At 39.5% G+C, this 18174-nt stretch overlaps 1 protein-coding gene across 6 annotated transcripts in view; it reads left to right on the top strand.

Annotated features, from left to right (window-relative positions):
- Positions 1–17: 17 nt before the first annotated feature.
- VAMP4 (vesicle associated membrane protein 4) overlaps positions 18–18174 on the top strand; it is a 40577-nt gene continuing 22420 nt past the window's right edge. Inside the window, exons 1-5 of one of the 6 annotated variants that reach the window (XM_032650131.1) lie at positions 18–130; positions 2374–2486; positions 8535–8678; positions 9828–9923; positions 14931–15050. In XM_032650131.1, the coding sequence (XP_032506022.1) occupies positions 14985–15050 (66 nt within the window). In that variant the 5' untranslated portion in view covers positions 18–130; positions 2374–2486; positions 8535–8678; positions 9828–9923; positions 14931–14984. Of the gene's footprint in view, positions 131–2373; positions 2487–8534; positions 8679–9827; positions 9924–11763; positions 12131–12663; positions 12899–14930; positions 15051–18174 lie in introns of those variants that run through there. The other 5 variants (XM_032650140.1, XM_032650123.1, XM_032650113.1 and 2 more) reach the window with 5 other exon arrangements.

The raw sequence follows: 18174 nt of genomic DNA, 5'->3' as shown, positions 1-18174 counted from the left end.
TGCGTCGGAGCACCGAGCGGGGGCAGCCTTCTCAGCTCTGGGCTTTCCAGCCTTGGAAGAGAGCTCCCGGGCCCCAGGCTGTTTGTTCCTTTCGTCTCTGAGCTCCCATTCTGAGCACGAGCCACATAAGGTCTGAGCGCTGACGGCGGTGGGCACACTGGAGGAGGGGGGCCTCGGAAAAGGAAGACTTGTAGATTAGAAGGAAGTGAGGCAAGGGATGAGTAGAGCCAGTCCATAGCAGAAGAAAGGTGCCCAGCCCAGCTCTATCTTCTGCATCTCCCGCCCCACCCCCGCCTTACTTTAACCACTTTACTTGTACAATTCAGGTTTAATTTGGAGGAAAGTAGCACTTAGCTGTGCTCAGCTTTCAGGATCTTAGTTTCCCGAGCAGGGATTTAAGCTGGGACCCCAGCAGTGAGAGCGCCTAGTCCTAACCACTGGACTGCCAGAGAATTCCCAGGGTTTCACTGTTAATAATGTAACAACACGGAAATTCAGGGGAAAAGAATAACAACCAGTTATTCAGAAGTGCATCCTCTCCCTCTTCCTCATTGCCTCAAAGCACAATGTGCAAAACTTAAGGCTCATTTTGGTAATTGGCCTCCTCAGGTTGTCATTCGGATGTCATCTGAAAGTAGTACTTGGGACTTCCCTGGTGGTGCAGTGGTTAAGAATCCGCCTGCCAATGCAGGGGACACAGGTTCGAGCCCTGGTCCGGGAAGATCCCACATGCCGTGGAGCAACTAAGCCCGTGAGCCACAACTACTGAAGCCTAGGCGCCTAGAGCTCATGCTCTGCAACAAGAGAAGCCACTGCAATGAGAAGCCCGCGCACCACAATGAAGAGTAGCCCCCGCTTACTGAAACTAGGGAAAGCCTGTGCGCAGCAACGAAGACCCAAAGCAGCCAAAAAATAAATTAATTAAAAAAAAAAAAAAGAAACCTCATAGTATCCTTGGGGCCATCCACTGTTTGGCAGAGAGGATGAAATACTTAAATCAGGGAACTCTTGAAGACCATGGATAGAATTCAGAGGGTCTGTGAACTTGAATGGGAAAGAAATTACATCTTTATTTTCAGTAATCTCTAACAGATATTAGCATTTTCTTCAACTATAAATGGAGCCCCCCCCAAAACCCTCAGCAGTTCTAGTGATAGGAATCACTAAGATTTTTATATCACATTACAACCATAGATATCTTGAAATATTGTTTATGCTATTACTAATTCAAAATCATGGTAGATGTTAGGCCTGGCGCTAGATTTTATTTAATGAGTTAATATATCTTAGTGTATCACAAATTGTCTTTTAAAATATTTTATAGCATTATAAATTTCCTTCCTTTGTAATTCTGTATTTTGATGCATTTAGAGATATTATTTTAATAAGAGGTTCCTAGATTTCACTAGATTGCCAAGGTTCTTGGTACATAATGTTTATGCACAGTGCCTGTCACTTAATAGGAGGGCCATGAAGGATGCTTCGTGGTCACGAGAATTTTTCCTGTGCTTTTGGTGCTGCCTTAAATCTATCATTACGTAAAGAATAAACCACAGAGGCCGGCTTAGTCCATAGAGAAAACTTGACTACATTTTTAAAAAACATTGTTAGGGAAAGATTTATTATTTCACTTTTTTTTCATCCTCTGAAGAAAGTTTGAAATGTATCTATTCAAGGTATTTTGATGACATAATTTCATTCCTTGTAAATAACTGCTCATATGCCATTTGTGACCATAGAACCTAAAGCAGGGAACTATGATAATGGAGCCCTTGTGATCTGCAACGTCAGTGAAGTGTGACTGTGACTCTGAGACCAACTTTATGGATTGTGTTATAGGCTTTGAAATGAGTGTGAACAGAGGATGTGATCATTTCTTCGCTTAAAAAAAAGATTAAAAATGAAAAACGAATAATTCACTGCTGTAATAAAGGAAAATAGGAATGATGAATGTGTATGTATCATGCATAAAAAGGTTTAGATACAGCCTATATATAAAGAGAAATATAAAGTAAAAGGAGACCCTACTTTTCTTTCTACCAACTCTGTAATATGTGGGCAAACGGGAGCTGACCCAAGTATTTCTGAATAAACGATGCTGATTGAATGTGCCTTCATTGCCTGAAGAAACCAGGATCTTCTCACTCTGGCTCACCACCCAGCCAGAACCTATAATAAGTAATGCACTCTAACTACCCGCTTGTATGTGGGAGGACTTAAGAAACTCTCCCTTTCAGAAACCCCTCCCTCCCATTTTCTTGTGTAGTCACTGCAAGTGAGCTTATCTCTTTATAGTAGTTTAAGAGTAGCTTGAATATAGTTCTACTTTCAGGTCTGACAGAGTAAATTGAGCCACACCAAATCTCCCTCTAGGAATAAATGGAAAAGCCAGATAAGTACCAAAAGCATCTCTATAAAGCAATCCAAGAGCTGTTGGAGCAACAAGACTAGAGGAACCAAGATTCCAGAGGAGGAACTGCAAAATGGTGAGCTTTTTCCTTTGCCAGCTGGAGGTGCTTATAGATTCTGGGTACAAGGCAAGATGCTGAGCATCGGGGCTTCGCCTGGGTCAAGGGTCATTGTTGGGGAACAAAACAAACAAAGCACTTACATTTTGGGTTCTCACAGGACTGAAGAGACAAAGCTGAAATCTTGGAGAGCCAGGGTTTCAGGGAGAAGGGAAGAGTGAATAACTGAGCGACACAGATGGTTTCCCCACAAAATTTTGCTGAATGCTGAAGCTACTTGGGGTGGGAGGTTAGGATGAGAAAATCACTGTTTTTCAGAAGCTTTCTGCTTAGCATCTTTATCTATCCAGCAGAGATGAGAGTGACTCCACTTTGGAGAGGGATAACATCACATAGATGTTCTTTCTTATACTCAATTTTTTTTCTTTTTTTTGCTACACCGTGCAGCTTGTGGAATCTTAGTTCTCCCATCAGGGATTGAACCCACACCCTTAGCAGTGAAAGCGCAGTCCTAACCGCTGGATGGCCAGGGAATTCCCTCTACTCAATTTTTCATACTTGGTTATTTTATATTCAATAGTCAATATCGAATGAATATCAAAAGCTATTAGGTATACCAAGAGATAAGAGTCATATCACCAAAATCCAAGAAAAAAATAGATAATAGAAACCAGTAATTCGGGTATTAGATTAGCAGACAAGGACTTTGATTAAAATATTTTTAAAATATGATAAAAAGATAGAGAATTTCCCCAGGGAATTAGATCTATTTTTAATGGAAATTCTGGAACCAAAAAATACAATAACTGAAATCAAGAGTAGCCTGAAAATCAAGAGCAGGTAGGGAAATATGTCTGTGCACACAGATGCTGACACAGGCTCGGGATGTGACTCAGTTGCATCTCTGGAGCCCTGTGTCAGTGCCGGAACCTTGAGATCTAGTGCAGACTCAAAGGATTTGCGCACACGTTTAAAAAAAAAGGAAAACTTTTAAAATGTAAACACACATTTTTCTTCAAGAGTATACTCTTAGAACTGTGTTGCAGTAAACAAGTTTCAAAACATAATGATGAGTTCTTTGGTCACAAAAACTTCCTCAAGAATTCTCTCAAAATAATTCTAAGCACAGGTACATTATTAAATTTACTACCATGACATTTTAGAAAATAGTTGCAAAACTTGTTATTTATCTGTAAAGGACTGAGGGAGAAAGGCAGCACGGTTATTGCCAAAAACTTTTCCTAAAATTATTCCATAGGGATGGTTGTCATTGAGCTTGAGGCCAGTTAGATTTCCCACAGTTAATCTCATATGCCATGGTTCAGACCTGGACCTGCCTGACATTGAGGCATTCACTGTAATGTAAGCTAACATGATGAATTCAGAGTCACAGAAAAGATGCTATGAAGTTTTCTGGTTAAATAATTGTTTTTCTTTTAAAGTGGGGGAGAGTTGGATGCTTAATAAACTCAAAATAACAACATAACCAGAGCCGGAAGGAAAACTGTTCTATTATTAATTATTAAAAGAGACGTGATCTACTACAACATAGGGAAAAACTGAATATGATACAGCAAGCTATGGATGACTTAGAAAGGTGTTTTCCAGTTAACATTTTTTTTTAAATTAAAGCATTTTGCTTGTTTACACTTTATGAGTAAAATACAAAGACAGAGTGCCTCCTAGAAATAGATTATGATTTTTTTTTTAATTTATTTTTGGCTGCACTGGGTCTTCATTGCTGCGTGCGGGCTTTCTCTACTTGCAGAGATCAGGGGCTAGTCTTTGTTGCAGTGCACGTGCCTCTCATTGTGGTGACTTTTCTTGTTGTGGAACACGGGCTCTAGGCACGCGGGCTTCAGTAGTTGTGGCTCACGGGCTTAGAGCCCAGGTTTAGTAGTCGTGGCACGCAGGCTTAGTTGTTCCGCGACATGTGGGTAGTTGCTCTGCAGCATGTGGGATCTTCCCGGACCAGGGCTTGAACCCGTGTCCCTTGCATTGGCAGGCAGATTCTTAATGACTGTGCCACCAGGGAAGTCCAGATTATGAAATTAAAGTGCACTTCAGGTAAACTGATAAGGTGAAATGACTATGGAATCCCAACATAAACATTTATTTAAATACTTAAAGACAGTGATATTGACTAATTAGACTTGGAATCAAATTGCCTCTGTTTCCTTTCTTCATTTTATTTTTGTAAGTCACAAATTTTCATTTTTCATACTTTTTGTTTTGTTTTGTTTTGCAGTACGTGGGCCTCTCACTGTTGTGGCCTTCTCCCGTTGCGGAGCACAGGCTCCGGACGTGCGGGCTCAGCGGCCTTGGCTCACAGGCCTAGCCGCTCCGCGGCATGTGGGATCTTCCCGGACCGGGGCACGAACCTGCATTCCCTGCATCGGCAGGCAGACTCTCAACCACTGCGCCACCAGGGAAGCCCATTTTTCATAGTCTTTTTTCTCACTTCTGTTTTCTTGAAATGCCAAAAGAAAATCAATGGCAATAGGCCAAACTCTCACTAGCTAACTTTTAATAATAATAAAACAGTACAGACAAAAGAGCAGGAAATCTTTAAAAATGGAGAAATTGTATATTATCTTGTTTATAAAGTGAACAAAAGAATATGTAAATATTATTTTACTAAGAGCTTGTGATATTCTTGGAGGACAATAGGAGGTGGAGATTACTCATTCTTTTGCTGCCTGGGAAATGAAACCAGTACTATTGAAAGTAAGTGACTTTGTGAAGGTCAGTAAGCAGGCAAAGTGCTTCTAGGAATCCCACGCACTGGCAATATAAAACATTCTCTCATGCTTTCACTTCCCTTATTTTCTTTTTTCTCTTGTCTTTTCTTCATTCAAAAGCAAACTTTAAAAATTAGAATCATCAATAAATATTTATTGTGTGCTTGCTCTGTGCAAGGTACCATGGAGGATAAGAAGGAATCTAAGACAGAGTCCTTGATTTAAAGGAGCAGTCAAAATCACAATTCTAGCCTGATTTTCACAGCTGCTGAGAATTTCCTTTTGTTCACCATTTCATCATGGTTAAAGCAGCTATTCCAAACCATCTCCATTTTCTTTAAGCTTCCAACTCCAACACTGCTTTCTTGACCCTTCACATAAGACCTTGCTTGCCTTTTACTGATCATTTTGAGTCTATGAGTTTCCTTAACTTCTCTCTTTTCCATTTCAAAATCTCTTTATCTTCATCATCAGTCACTTCTTTCCCCCTTGCCTGCAAGAAGGTATTCTCTCTCCATCTTGCCCAGAACTCCCCTCTGCTACTCTCCAACACTGATCCCCCACCTCTTCAGAGATATCACTCCAATGTCCGTTGGTGTTTTTTCTTTTTTTGATTTGCATTTTCAATCTCATTCTCACACTGGCTCCTTATTCCCCATTCCTAAATATAACATAGTTATTTCTGATGGTACCTTAACCCTATTGCTGCTTTGAGTTGCAACTTCTCTTTACAACTGAATTCCTTGAAAGAGGAATATATAATCTGCATTTCCCCTAAAACTCAACTCTTACAATATGGCTTCCACTTCCACAACGTTACTGAAACACTTCCTGAAGATCAATAGTGGTCTGCGAGTCAACAAATCTGATGGCTTTTTCTAGCCTTCATTCCCCCCACCCCTGCCCCCTCCCCACTCCCTCCCCACCCCCAATTTCTCTGAAGTCTTTGGTGCTAATGACCATTCCTCCTTCTTTTACACTGTCCTGTCTCTACTGTTTTTCTGTGTACTGCTCTGGCCACTTCTTATTGAACACCCCTCATCCTCTCACCCCTAAACACAGACATTCTCCTAAATTCTGCTTTTTTTCCTTATATACACTCTTCTTTGGATTCTTCTTCATAGAGCTAATAGTTGAAGCTGAGGATTCCCATGCTCTGGGAATGCTAAAACACTTTCCCCAAAAAGTGCATTTAAGGGAAGGGGCAGACTTTATCACCTTCCTTTTGTCTTTCCATGGGGTTCACTTAGTTGGCAAGAGAAGTGGGAGGCGAATGGGTCAGAGCTGTCTTAGCAATGGCTAAGATTCCTCTATCTAGGACCATGGCTCCTGCCAGATAGCCCCTCTCCTACAACTGTGGCTCTTGCTTTGTTCTGTTGACCCTTCTCTTGCCTCTTCGTACCTGGGAATAGTAATGGATTCCTCCTCTTGCTTGTCCTGAGGTGTATCAGCATGTCTGCTTGATTCCATTTGTGGTTTTAATTTACTGTTAGACTCCTACAAGTAATTCAGTTTTTTTTTTTTTTTTTTTTTTTTTTTTGCGCGGTACGCGGGCCTCTCACTGTTGTGGCCTCTCCCGTTGCGGAGCACAGGCTCCGGACGTGCAGGCCCAGCGGCCATGGCTCACGGGCCCAGCCGCTCTGCGGTATGTGGGATCTTCCCAGACCGGGGCACGAACCCGTGTCCCCTGCAACAGCAGGCGGACTCTCAACCACTGCGCCACCAGGGAAGCCCAGTAATTCAGTTTTGATATTACAGTTCACCTTAGGCAATTCTATTTGCTAAGATATCCATATATGTGTGTGTACATATAAGTATATATTCCATTGTTCACTTGAATCTATAATTAACTTTACTCAGTTTTCAATAGTTGCTGAGTCTTGTGTTTCTATGTAAGAATGTGGGTTCTTGGAGAGCAAAAAACCCTGTTTACCATCTTTATATCACCAGACTTTAACAGAATACTTGTCACATAGCTGATAGATGAATTTATTCACTTTGATATAACACCCAAGATTAATATTACTATCTTCAGCAAGAAATTAAAGTTGTGTTTGACCTTCAACAGACTAAAGCCTCCTTAGTCATATAAGATCATCACAAGAGGGGCTTCCCTGGTGGCGCAGTGGTTGAGGGTCCCCCTGCCGATGCAGGGGACGCAGGTTCGTGCCCCGGTTCGGGAAGATCCCACATGCCGCAGAGCGGCTGGGCCCGTGAGCCATGGCCGCTGAGCCTGCGTGTCCGGAGCCTGTGCTCCGCAACGGGAGAGGCCACAACAGTGAGAGGCCCGCGTACCAAAAAAAAAAAAAAAAAAAAAAAAAAAGATCATCACAAGACATTAAGCCTGACAGATTCCACCTTTACCATACTTTAAGAATAAATTGTCTAATTTCTATTTTAAGGGCAAAGCATGCAACCCATTTCAATAAAATATTTATCTCATCTTAATTTAAACTTATAGCTCTGCAATATTTACTAATGTGCCCAATTTTACCATACTTTTACCTTGGACAAATTACATAATTCATCTCAAAGCCTTGGTTTCCACATTGATAAAATGAAAAAAATGATACTTGTTATCAGAGGGTTGTTGCGCTGAAATAACATATGCTAATCACTGAACATAGTGTTTAACAAAATGGGCATTTAATAAGTGGTAGCCATGTTTAACTTTCAGAGAAGTAGCAAATAAATTTATAATACAATTAGAGCATATTAGTACACAGGTCTCTGTTGTTGCCATCTTTGTGGGAGGCAACTTCTCCGAGATAAAATGCTTATAACATGTCACATCAATAAACAAGAAGTTAGGAGAGGAACAAAGCATCTCTATGAGTCTATATTATAATGTTAGATCTAACATTCCATGAGGAAAGCATAGGGGACATTCCATTTTATTACATATTTTTTAACAAAAATTAAACTACCGTAGAGTCTATCTTTAAAAACCAGACTCCACTTAACCCACTTGCTCTGTTACTCATTATTGTACATTCTCTCTGTGAACTCTACTCACTGTTGCCACAAAGGACACAACTGGCACTATTGGCAAACTTTGAATATGGAAACTTTATTAGAAAATAGCATTGTATCAATGTTAAATTTTCTGAATTTGAAAATTGAATCATAGTTATGAAGAGAATGTTCTTGTTCTTAGGAATAGCCACTGAAGTATTTAGGGGTAAGGATGCATGATTATATAACTTTTAAATACTTAGGTGGGGAAAGAGGTGGGGAGAGAATAAAGCAAATGAAGTGAAATGTTAACAACCCCCTTGAGTTAAGTCGAGTATACTTTCTGGCCCTCTGTTCCTTCTTCTACTAGGAGAGAGAGATTGGGCTGAACTCTTTCAGTATTATTTACACTGTGAGCCATGAAATTCAATGAGGAATGGAGCCTGGCATCAGAAAATGTTAACCAGTGAATCTGAATAAAGTGTTTGCAAGAGCTCTTTGTATTTATTCTTTGGTAAGTCTGAGATTCTTTCAAAATCAAAAGTAAAACGAGCTAATTATATTTACATAACACCAAGGCCCTCTGAGCACTAACAGGTTAGAGGCTAACAGGTTAGCTATATGATATACCTGTGTACTTCCTCACCAAAACAGTTGAGCTGTATGCTTATCAAGAGTCAATTTGGGGCTTCCCTGGTGGCGGAGTGGTTGAGAGTCCGCCTGCCGATGCAGGGGATACGGGTTCGTGCCCCGATCCGGGAGAATACCACATGCCGTGGAGCGGCTGAGCCTGCGCGTCCGGAGCCTGTGCTCCGCAATGGGAGAGGCCACAGCAGCGAGAGGCCTGCCTACCGCAAAAGAGTCAATTTGTATTTGTAACCTAAAATATTTATGCCTCTTATTATACTTATGGAATTTAAATATTCAAACCAATGAAATACCAATAAAAAGTTGTTTCCATGAAAACTAAATTGATGAAGGTGAACAACAAATAAATTACTATAGAACAAGATATGGGTAAGAAAAATCTGTAAAACTTTGGAAAAAAATTGTACAAAATCTAGATTGACTTGGCAATCAAATTGCTTCAAATGTGTCTTTAAGTTCTTGCTCTGCTTTGAAGAAAAAGAAAATGTAAACAAAGTAATTTATAATAAAAACAATGAGGTGCTCCAACAAACAGATTCAGGCTCAGATAAAAGGTCTTAGCCCTACTTCAAAGATTAGTGAGTGAATGTATAATTACACATTTGAGTCAAAAATTTAAAAGTTAAAGTATATCTGCCATTTTTATGACCTATTGCTTTAACTGACTTTTTAAATTAACTGATCAACAATTGGTCTCTATAATCAATCCCAGCCCAAGGACATCTTGCTAAAGGAATTCCATAGATACAAACTCTCCTGCTAGTAAATACTAGTTTGTAGCCAGGAAGTCTGTTATTACCATACTTTTAAGATTTGCATGCTTGCTTGCTCTCCTAGAAGTATTTCCCTCTAAAGGGAGAGCACTGATTTTAGATCTGCTGCTTAACTCCTTCCTTCCCAGTCATTGATAGATTAAAAATGATATTTCATTGTTTATTTTGATTTACATTTTGACTGATGCTGAACAATTGTTCACAGGCTTATAACTGATTTGTATTTTTTTTCTGCCTCATAGGAGAGAAGATAACAGCAACAAAATATTGAAACCTGGAAAGTATATGAATCAGTGGCAATTATCTTAGCCAACTTGAGAGACAGGAATCCTAAGCAGGTTATGAAGCAATCTAATTCACACAGCTAAACCCCACATAAGGGAATTGAAAGCACCAGATACTTCTGAGCATGGTGTGGGCTAAAAACAGAAGGAATAATAGAAAGCCTATTTAAGAATCAATCAGAAGTCCAGAGATTTAGTCTTCGAAGAAAGGATCTCTGAAAAGAAAGAACAAAGGATCTCTGGCGAGGAGGATATTAGGCCCCACTAAGGGTGAAGGTCTAAAATTGGAAGAGAAATAATTAAATTAGAGGACCAGCATCTGAATAATTGGAGCTTAAGAAAGAGAAAATAGGGTAGGAGATAATCAAATAATTCAAATTGGTGAGACTGGAACCCCATTCTGACTTTACGTCCAGTGCTATTTATATTCTTTCAGGATAACTGGCATATCTGATTCATATTAACTGTAAAAGGACATTTTCTAAGCTTTCAGAAATGTTGGGGATAGTCAGAGACTTTGTTCAGGTGATTAAAGGGTGAGGCTTGCATTAGCCCTCCCCAAACCAATTATACCAAAATATTTGGCAGAACTAAAGAACTATGGTTAAAAAAACCAAAAAGAATGCTTTATTCATGCAAGCTATGCAATGACATGCCAGTACAGCTCAATAATCATATTGCCTTAAGTTGTTCTGTAAGAAGGGCAGAGGCTGTAACTGGCTAAAGCTCTAACTGGCTGAGGCACCAATGCAGGGAAGCAGCCATAGCAAGCAGATATGCAGATATAAAGTCAACTGTGGACAGGAAAACACAAACCAAAAAACTTCTGGGTTATCTGTGGATGGGTAGTCTCATCATCATGCCCAAGCAGAGAAACATACTATAAGCAACTTCCCTTCCAGGTGGACTATTTCAGTCCAAGTCAACCTGGATCCGAGTAGTGGACTCACAGATGATGAGCGAGTCTAACATCAGGCTTTCAGAAGCTTCAATTGACAACCTATGGCTTACTGTTTCTCAACATCCCAGGCCAATTAAATCAGAATCTCAGAGTAGTGCGGGGGCATCCATTTCTAAAGCTTTCCAGGTGGTTCGACTCTATGTAATTAACTTGAGAGTCATTGCCCTAGCCAAGGTATCATTCAATGTGTTTGTTTGGCTTAAATATGCACTAAATCAAAACATTGTATTAAACAAAGGACCCAAAGATATTTAGTAGAAATGACGTGTAGCAAAAAAATTGATAGGAAAAAAATGATAAAACAATCCAGCTGGGGCGTGTGTGGGAGGAATGGATAAATAAGACAAACAAGAGAAAGCAAAAACGAAACTGGAATTGTTTCGGATTACTATGCCCAGCCACTGCAGGCTTAAATATGCTACTAACTTGGGGGGAGGGGAGGTAGGCGGTGTCAAGAGAACAGTGGAATGGACGTGCAAGAGTGAATTCCCAGCTGAAATCTGAAGGCTCTGGTGTCTGCCTGGTGTCTGGATCCGGTTATTTTAGGTTAGAACTCTACTGCATACAGGGGAAAGAATGAGTCCTTGTCCCAAACCTGTCCAACTAGCTGTGCAACGTCAAGTAAATCTCTTTGGACGAGAGATTCCTAATGTCTAAAATAAAGAGCCTGGATTAGTAACCCTGAAGATCTCTCTCCTGAAGATCTCTCATCAGTCTAACTCTGATGCTATAAACAAGGGATCAGACACATCTCCTTACTTCAGGAAAGGCCCAAGACGAGCTGAAGCCGGTCGTCAGGCTTCGAGCCATCCTCATTTTTCTGCTAGGCTTCCTTAGCCCGGGGAATGGACCAGGCACAAAGCACCACGTTATTAAGGCCTCATCAACCCCTGCCAGGAGCAAGCCCTAAGGCGCCCCACCCTGCGTGACTTCTCAGAGCTTCCACCACCTCCCCTGAACTTCCGACCTCCGCTTGGGACCTCAGGAGCCCGCGGCTGTTGTTCCTCCCTTAAAGCACAAAATCATCCCGGGGATCCAAACTTCGCGTCCGCTAGGGCCTCTAGGTAGAGAGCGGAGGGGGGAATCGACTCCCTCGACGATCTCTGCGGCCTGGACCCGCTCCCTCCGCCTGGCGCCAGGCTGCGGAGCGCCGAGCGGCTCGATGAGCGGGGGTGCAGCTGCGGCGGAGCGGCAGGCGCCGGGTCCGCGCCTACTGTCTTCCCCCTCGCCGCTTTCTTCCTCCGCCCGCCCAGTCCTGCCCATCCCCGGAGAGCTGCCCGGAGCTCCCCGGGAGACTCAGGTACGGCCGCCCGCCTGTTCCCGACGGGAAGGGGTGATGTGCGGAGAAAGGAAACGGAGACGAAGTCCCTGCCCCGCCGCCCCCAACGTCCGCGTCGGGCAGGGGGACCGGCCTCGGGGGCAGTGGAGGGAGCCCAGAGTGGGAAAAGGCTGGGGTCGGACCGGGGGTTCCCAGAGGAAGGGCGACCAGGACAGGGGTGTGCGATGGGGAGCGGTTAAGGGGGAGACGAATGGAAATTGTAGGGTGCTCTGGGGAAATGGGAAGAGAATAGTGGCGAGGCTGGGGAAGATTGGAGAAGAGTGGGAGGCAGCCCGGACTGCGAGTGGGGATCTTGGGACAGAAAGGACTAGAGTTAGGAGATGTCAGGGGACGTGGCCTGGTGCGACAGATGGGGTGGGAGGTGGGGGGTGTGAACGGAGCTGCTTGCTGGAGGGATGGATTTGTTTCACCATGAAAAGGTTTGGGAGAGAGAGCACCAACCCCGCTGTGTTTATAATGACCGGAAGGTGAGGTGAATCATTACACTTTGACAGGTTTTGTGAATAACATCTCCAGGCTGTGTCCATCCAAGTCACTTATTTCCGTGAAACTGCACCAACCAAGACTGCTGATGAGAGATGAGGAAGAGGAGTCAGAAAGGGAACGCAGGCTGGGAAAAGGGAAGCCTCTGCCCAGATTCAAGCTTTTTGTGAAATGAAATACTAGGGGGGTTGGTGTGCTTGTTGTTTGCATAAAGCAAAATAGAAGCCAACATTTGCTAAACAACAGGTTAGAAGTTTATTACTTGTAAAGTCATTGAATTCAGAACGTACTGCCTCTTCAAAAAATACATACATGAAATTGTAAACGTATGATGATGGCATAAGAAGCGTATGGTGATGTGACATTTTAAAAATGTATTGGTGATGTTGAAATACATCATGAAGGTTCTCTTATTTACATATATACCTAGACACAAACACCTGAATTCATATGTATTTTGTACAGGAGAACTCTTAGGTAGAATATGTATAAATCTAATTTCTGAGCATTGTTTATTTCTACTAGTCATTTGGTGCAAATACCATCATTTACCCTGTGCTTCCTCAAGCACAGTTAATTAATCTGCCTGCTGCTTTGCTGATGGCTTTTATGTTTGTCAGACAGTGACTTCTTGCCTTCATGAAGCTGCTTCTTGGATTATGGGACCTGAATTTGGGTTTGCTCATCATTAAACTTGTAGCTTTACTGTATATTTCATAAAGATGTTATGTAAGTTGGCCTGTTATTTGCTTTTGGATATTGAAGCAGACCCTTTGTAGGGTTTAAAATATAAATAAAATACAGGTATTATTAACAGTTCTAGTTCTTCGGTTGCTTCCTTTGTCATCTGTTTCTCCATGCATTCTGTAACATTTCTGCATGAATGAATTATTCTGAAATCAAAGTATGAGGAATAAAATGGGTCAGATGCCGGATGTACGTGACAGAAATATTGTAGAATGAAGAACTCTAGAGCTGTTACTTAGGTAGCAAGTATTTGGTTTTTGTTACAAGTGGTTAAGTTTCTGGTTTGGAAAATCATTTCTTATCAAAGACAAGTGTATCAATTTGTTTTGATGGGAAGTCAACTTAAAATTTTACTTTATTTTGTTTATGAAACTGGGCTTATTCTTTTTTAAGTGTATGATATTAACCAACAAATGTCTAATTACACTTAAAAATCTTAGAGGTTCTCGTGGAAAGGGAAAGAGGACTGCTGGATTGTTACAGGGAAGTGGTCTTTCTAGAACAGAACTGTATAACCTAATAGACAACTAATTGGATAAATATTAAAATGGATCATGCACAGCCATTAATAATTTAGGCCTATGTTTCTGAGATTTCAATCAGTAGAGTGACTAACACTATTAGTTACTTATCTTTTACCAAGCCTTAGTTTTCTCTTAGTTTCTTTGTGTTTACTTTGAAGGAGTGTTGTAATGAGTAAAAGAAAATGTGTGTAAATCGCTGAGCATAGTGCCTGACACATAGTAAAACATTCAGTACACCTTAGCTATTCTTATTATTCATCCATCTTCTAGTCCATGATGCTGAAAACTCGTATTTGCTTGTCAGCTTTTTCTCAAGAAAATTTTGAATATGTTGCGTATTCAAGCATTTTCCTGGAAAATCATAATGCAAATTAGTATATAAAAGACTGTGAGACTTTCTGTAGCAAACCAAAAAAACAAAAAACCTGGCTTTGTTTAACCCAGTACTTTCCAAACTTACCCCTTTTCTTGGAGCACCTAGTGTTATGCATTAGAACAGGACGTTGTAATTGACAGAATGTTTTTGCATGTGTGTATTAATCTGATTTGACCATCCCAACTCCATGCAGAAGGCTAGAAATCACTATTTTACAGATGAGGAAACAGAATCATTGTTTAAGCAACTCCCTAAAAGTGAGAGAATTAGAAGTGTTCTGCCGTCTTCTGACTCCAAGTTAAAATCTTTAAGCATTTGATGTCTCACTTACAAGGGGACAACCTGCTAATTTTCCCCATCTCCTGTACAAGCTGCTCTTTGATTTTATAAAAATATTTTCGCTAATTTCCCCCACGTGTTCTCTAAAAGTTACCTCCATCTTCTCTTTTTAACTGTTGTGTATTGAGGCCTAGCTTGGAGGCCAGGGTCACTGGAGTGGAGCAGGTGAGAGGGAGCAGCTGCAGTTAGAGAAGTGGAGGGGCCCCACCATATAGGGCCTTGTACGCTGTTTTCAGTACTTTAGCTTATACCCCAAAGTCTCAAATCTGATGAAATTTATTTTCTCCTTAAGGTGGTGAAGACTTATTCTGCTGAGAAGTAGAAGAGTACTTCTTCACTAAAAAAGATGCCTCCCAAGTTTAAGCGCCACCTAAATGATGATGATGTCACTGGTTCTGTGAAAAGTGAAAGGGTAAGTTCAGAATCTTAATCTTTAAAAAAGAAAGATTCAAAATATCTTTCCTTTGTAAATAATTTGTTTTAGAATAATCTAATATTTATGGCTATATTCGAATCCTATTTGTTTTCTTCATAGTAAACATTAAAAAATATATGTTACTTAGATTGGGACTCAACCAAATTCTATTTCCATTATTGACCAAATTATGTTCCCAGCTTCTTTCTAGTCTTTCAAAGGGAATTTTGTACAAATACACAATATCTTATTTAGTACTCTGGAGCCAAATGTGGTTGGAGTTCCTCAGAATTTTTCAGATTTTACAAAGCTAGTTAGTGCACATTATACAAGAGCCTTTTGGGGGTCTAGAGCAGCACCTCCAAACATATTAATATTTCTCAGTGGAATGTCTGATTATTCTAATTAAGTATATAAATTAGCTGACATCAATTCAGGTAAGATTTTCTTCCAAATGAGTTTTCACTCCAAAGCTTATAAAATCTCTTGGTTTTCAGAACTTTTTAGATTTTGGAATTACAGAGAAAGGATTCTTGTCCTGCAGTTGCCACAGAGTCCAGAGTAGCTTTTATATAATGTTCAATTTTTAGTTTATTTCAGAACATTCTGTGCAGGATTGTATAAATCTAGAAATTATGCAGCATTTTGGAAGATAGCGTTGATGAGTATTGTAGATAGGCTACTTTTAGAATAAGTAATAAGTATTTATTGAGGGAAGGAATTAGAGCTATTCTTTTTCATCCAGCAACCTAAAGCCCTCCCTCACTTCCTATCTTCTTGCCATTCCTTTATTTTCTGATTCATGCAACGAATGTTTATTGACTACCAACTATGTGCTAGGCATTGTGCTAAAAACTAGAGGGCATGGTCTCTGCCCTTAAACAGCAGATAGTCTGTTTGACTTCATTTTACATGCTCCTTTTTTGCACAACCTTAGAACCTCTGTCTAACATCTTATGATTTAGGAGTATCTTGAAATACAGTACAGGAATCATTTGTCATCCCTTTATTCTAACTCTTATTCTAACTCTTTATTCAGTGTCTGTTTTTGTTTTGCTTGAAGGAGGATACAATCCATCAACAGACTAACTGCTAGTAAACTTTTTAGAATAAGCTTCATTTACTCAAAAATATAAAATATACAGTTTCAATCAGTTCTACTTCTAAGACCATAACTATGGCACTTTCTTTTTACATTGTTGGTTGAATACTACCTCAATTTATTGTAAAACTAGGATATTAGTTAGCAGAATTGAAAAAAAAATTGGCTGTTTAAATAGAGTCCTCCTTTTGAATGTTTATCAGATCATGAAATTTGATAACTGATTGGTTCTAAGAATTTATAAATTACTTTTATAAAACTTTAAAAAAATTTGTTCCTCTTTCCTGTAACACTTTCTTGATAACAGCTTTATTGAGATATAATTAACATGCCATACAATTCACTCATTAAAAGTGTACAATTCAGTGGATTTTAGTAACTAGTATTTAGTACCAAATTGTGCAACCATCACCACCATCAATTTTAGGACACTTTCATCATTCCAAGAAGAAACTCTGTACTTTCTAGCAATCATCCCCCGTCCTCCTCATCCCTTCAGCCCTAGGCAACCACAAATCTATAGATTTGTCTATTCTGGACATTTTATATAAATGGAAGCATACACTATGTTGTCTTTTGTAAATGGCTTCTTAGCATAATGTTTTCAAAGTTCATCCATGTTGTAGTATGTATCAGTACTTCATTCTTTTCTATTGCTGAATAATATTCCACTATATGAATATACTACACTTTGTTTATTCATTCATCAGTTGATAGACATTTAGGATTATTTACACTTTTTGGCTACTATGAATACCACTGCTATGAATGTTCACATACAAGTTTTTATTTTCATTTCATTTCATTACATATGTTTTCATTTCTCTTGGGTAAATACCTAGTAGTAGAATTACTGGGTATTATAGTAACTCTATGTTCAACCTTCTGAAGAATTGCCAAACTGTTTTCCAGAGTGGCTGCACAATTTTTATATTCCCGTCCAGCTGTGTATGAGAGTTCTAATTTCTCCACATTTCTCCTCACCACCAATTTCTCCTCACCAACACTTGTTATTATCTGCCTAGTGGGTGTGAAATGACATCTCATTGTATCTCATTACCCTTTTTTGATAATGTATCCCTAGCTCTTGTGTTTTTGTTCAGTGAATAAGTGTAAAGACATTCGTTTTCATTGTGTTTCTCATTGGACAACTATAATAAACACACTTTAGTATCATCACCCTCTAAGGCAAATAAACTGTATTGTAAATGTAATGATTGTTACTTATTAGCTAGAAATATTTGTTGAAGGAAGTAATGTATCTTCCTGAATATTATTGACTTTGAACATGTTTTCATGTGGTCATTGGCCATTTCTTTTTCTGTTAGGAATTGTCTATTTCTCTTCTTTGATGATTTTTCTATAATGTGTCTTTTTCTTGCTAGTTTGTCAGTGATCTTTATATAAGAGAGATACCAGACCCTTTAGTCTGAAAGTATGTTGCAAATTTCTTTCCCAGCCTGTTACTTGCCATTTAACCTTGTGTATGATATTGTATGTTCTTTACGTTTTAAATTTTTATGTAATCAAATTCATGAATTTTTTTTCTTTAGAAATTCTGGGGTTGTTTGTGACTTAGGAATAATTTACTCATCTTAATAGTTAAATACTTATTTTATATATTTTCAGGCTTTGTAATTTCATAAATAAATGGATTTAAGGTCACATTTTCCTTTAGGTACTGCTGTGACCATACTCTACAGATTTTGTCTTGTAATGTCCCCAGTGTCATTGATTTCTAAATAGTTTGTTAAGTTTGCATTTACCTTTTAACATTTTAACAGAAGACTGTTTTAAAATTTCCTTTTATTTGTTTTAATTTCCATTGCATTATGTCAAGAGAATGTGGCCTGTGTAATTTCTAGTTTGGGCTATTTATTAAAATTCTTTTATTGCTTATTCATTTCTTGGATATTTGAAAATAACATTTGCTGAGTACACAGCTCTGGATTATTTATTTTTTTGTCTTCCTGGTTTCTCCATCTTTGAAGGATATGTTAAAGCTTTCCTATGATTTTG

This window comes from Phocoena sinus, chromosome 1 (assembly GCF_008692025.1).
Source record: "Phocoena sinus isolate mPhoSin1 chromosome 1, mPhoSin1.pri, whole genome shotgun sequence".
NCBI classification, from domain to species: Eukaryota; Metazoa; Chordata; class Mammalia; order Artiodactyla; family Phocoenidae; genus Phocoena; species Phocoena sinus.
The sequence above is the reverse complement of the archived record's forward strand: the minus strand, read 5'-3'. Positions and strand labels throughout refer to the sequence as shown.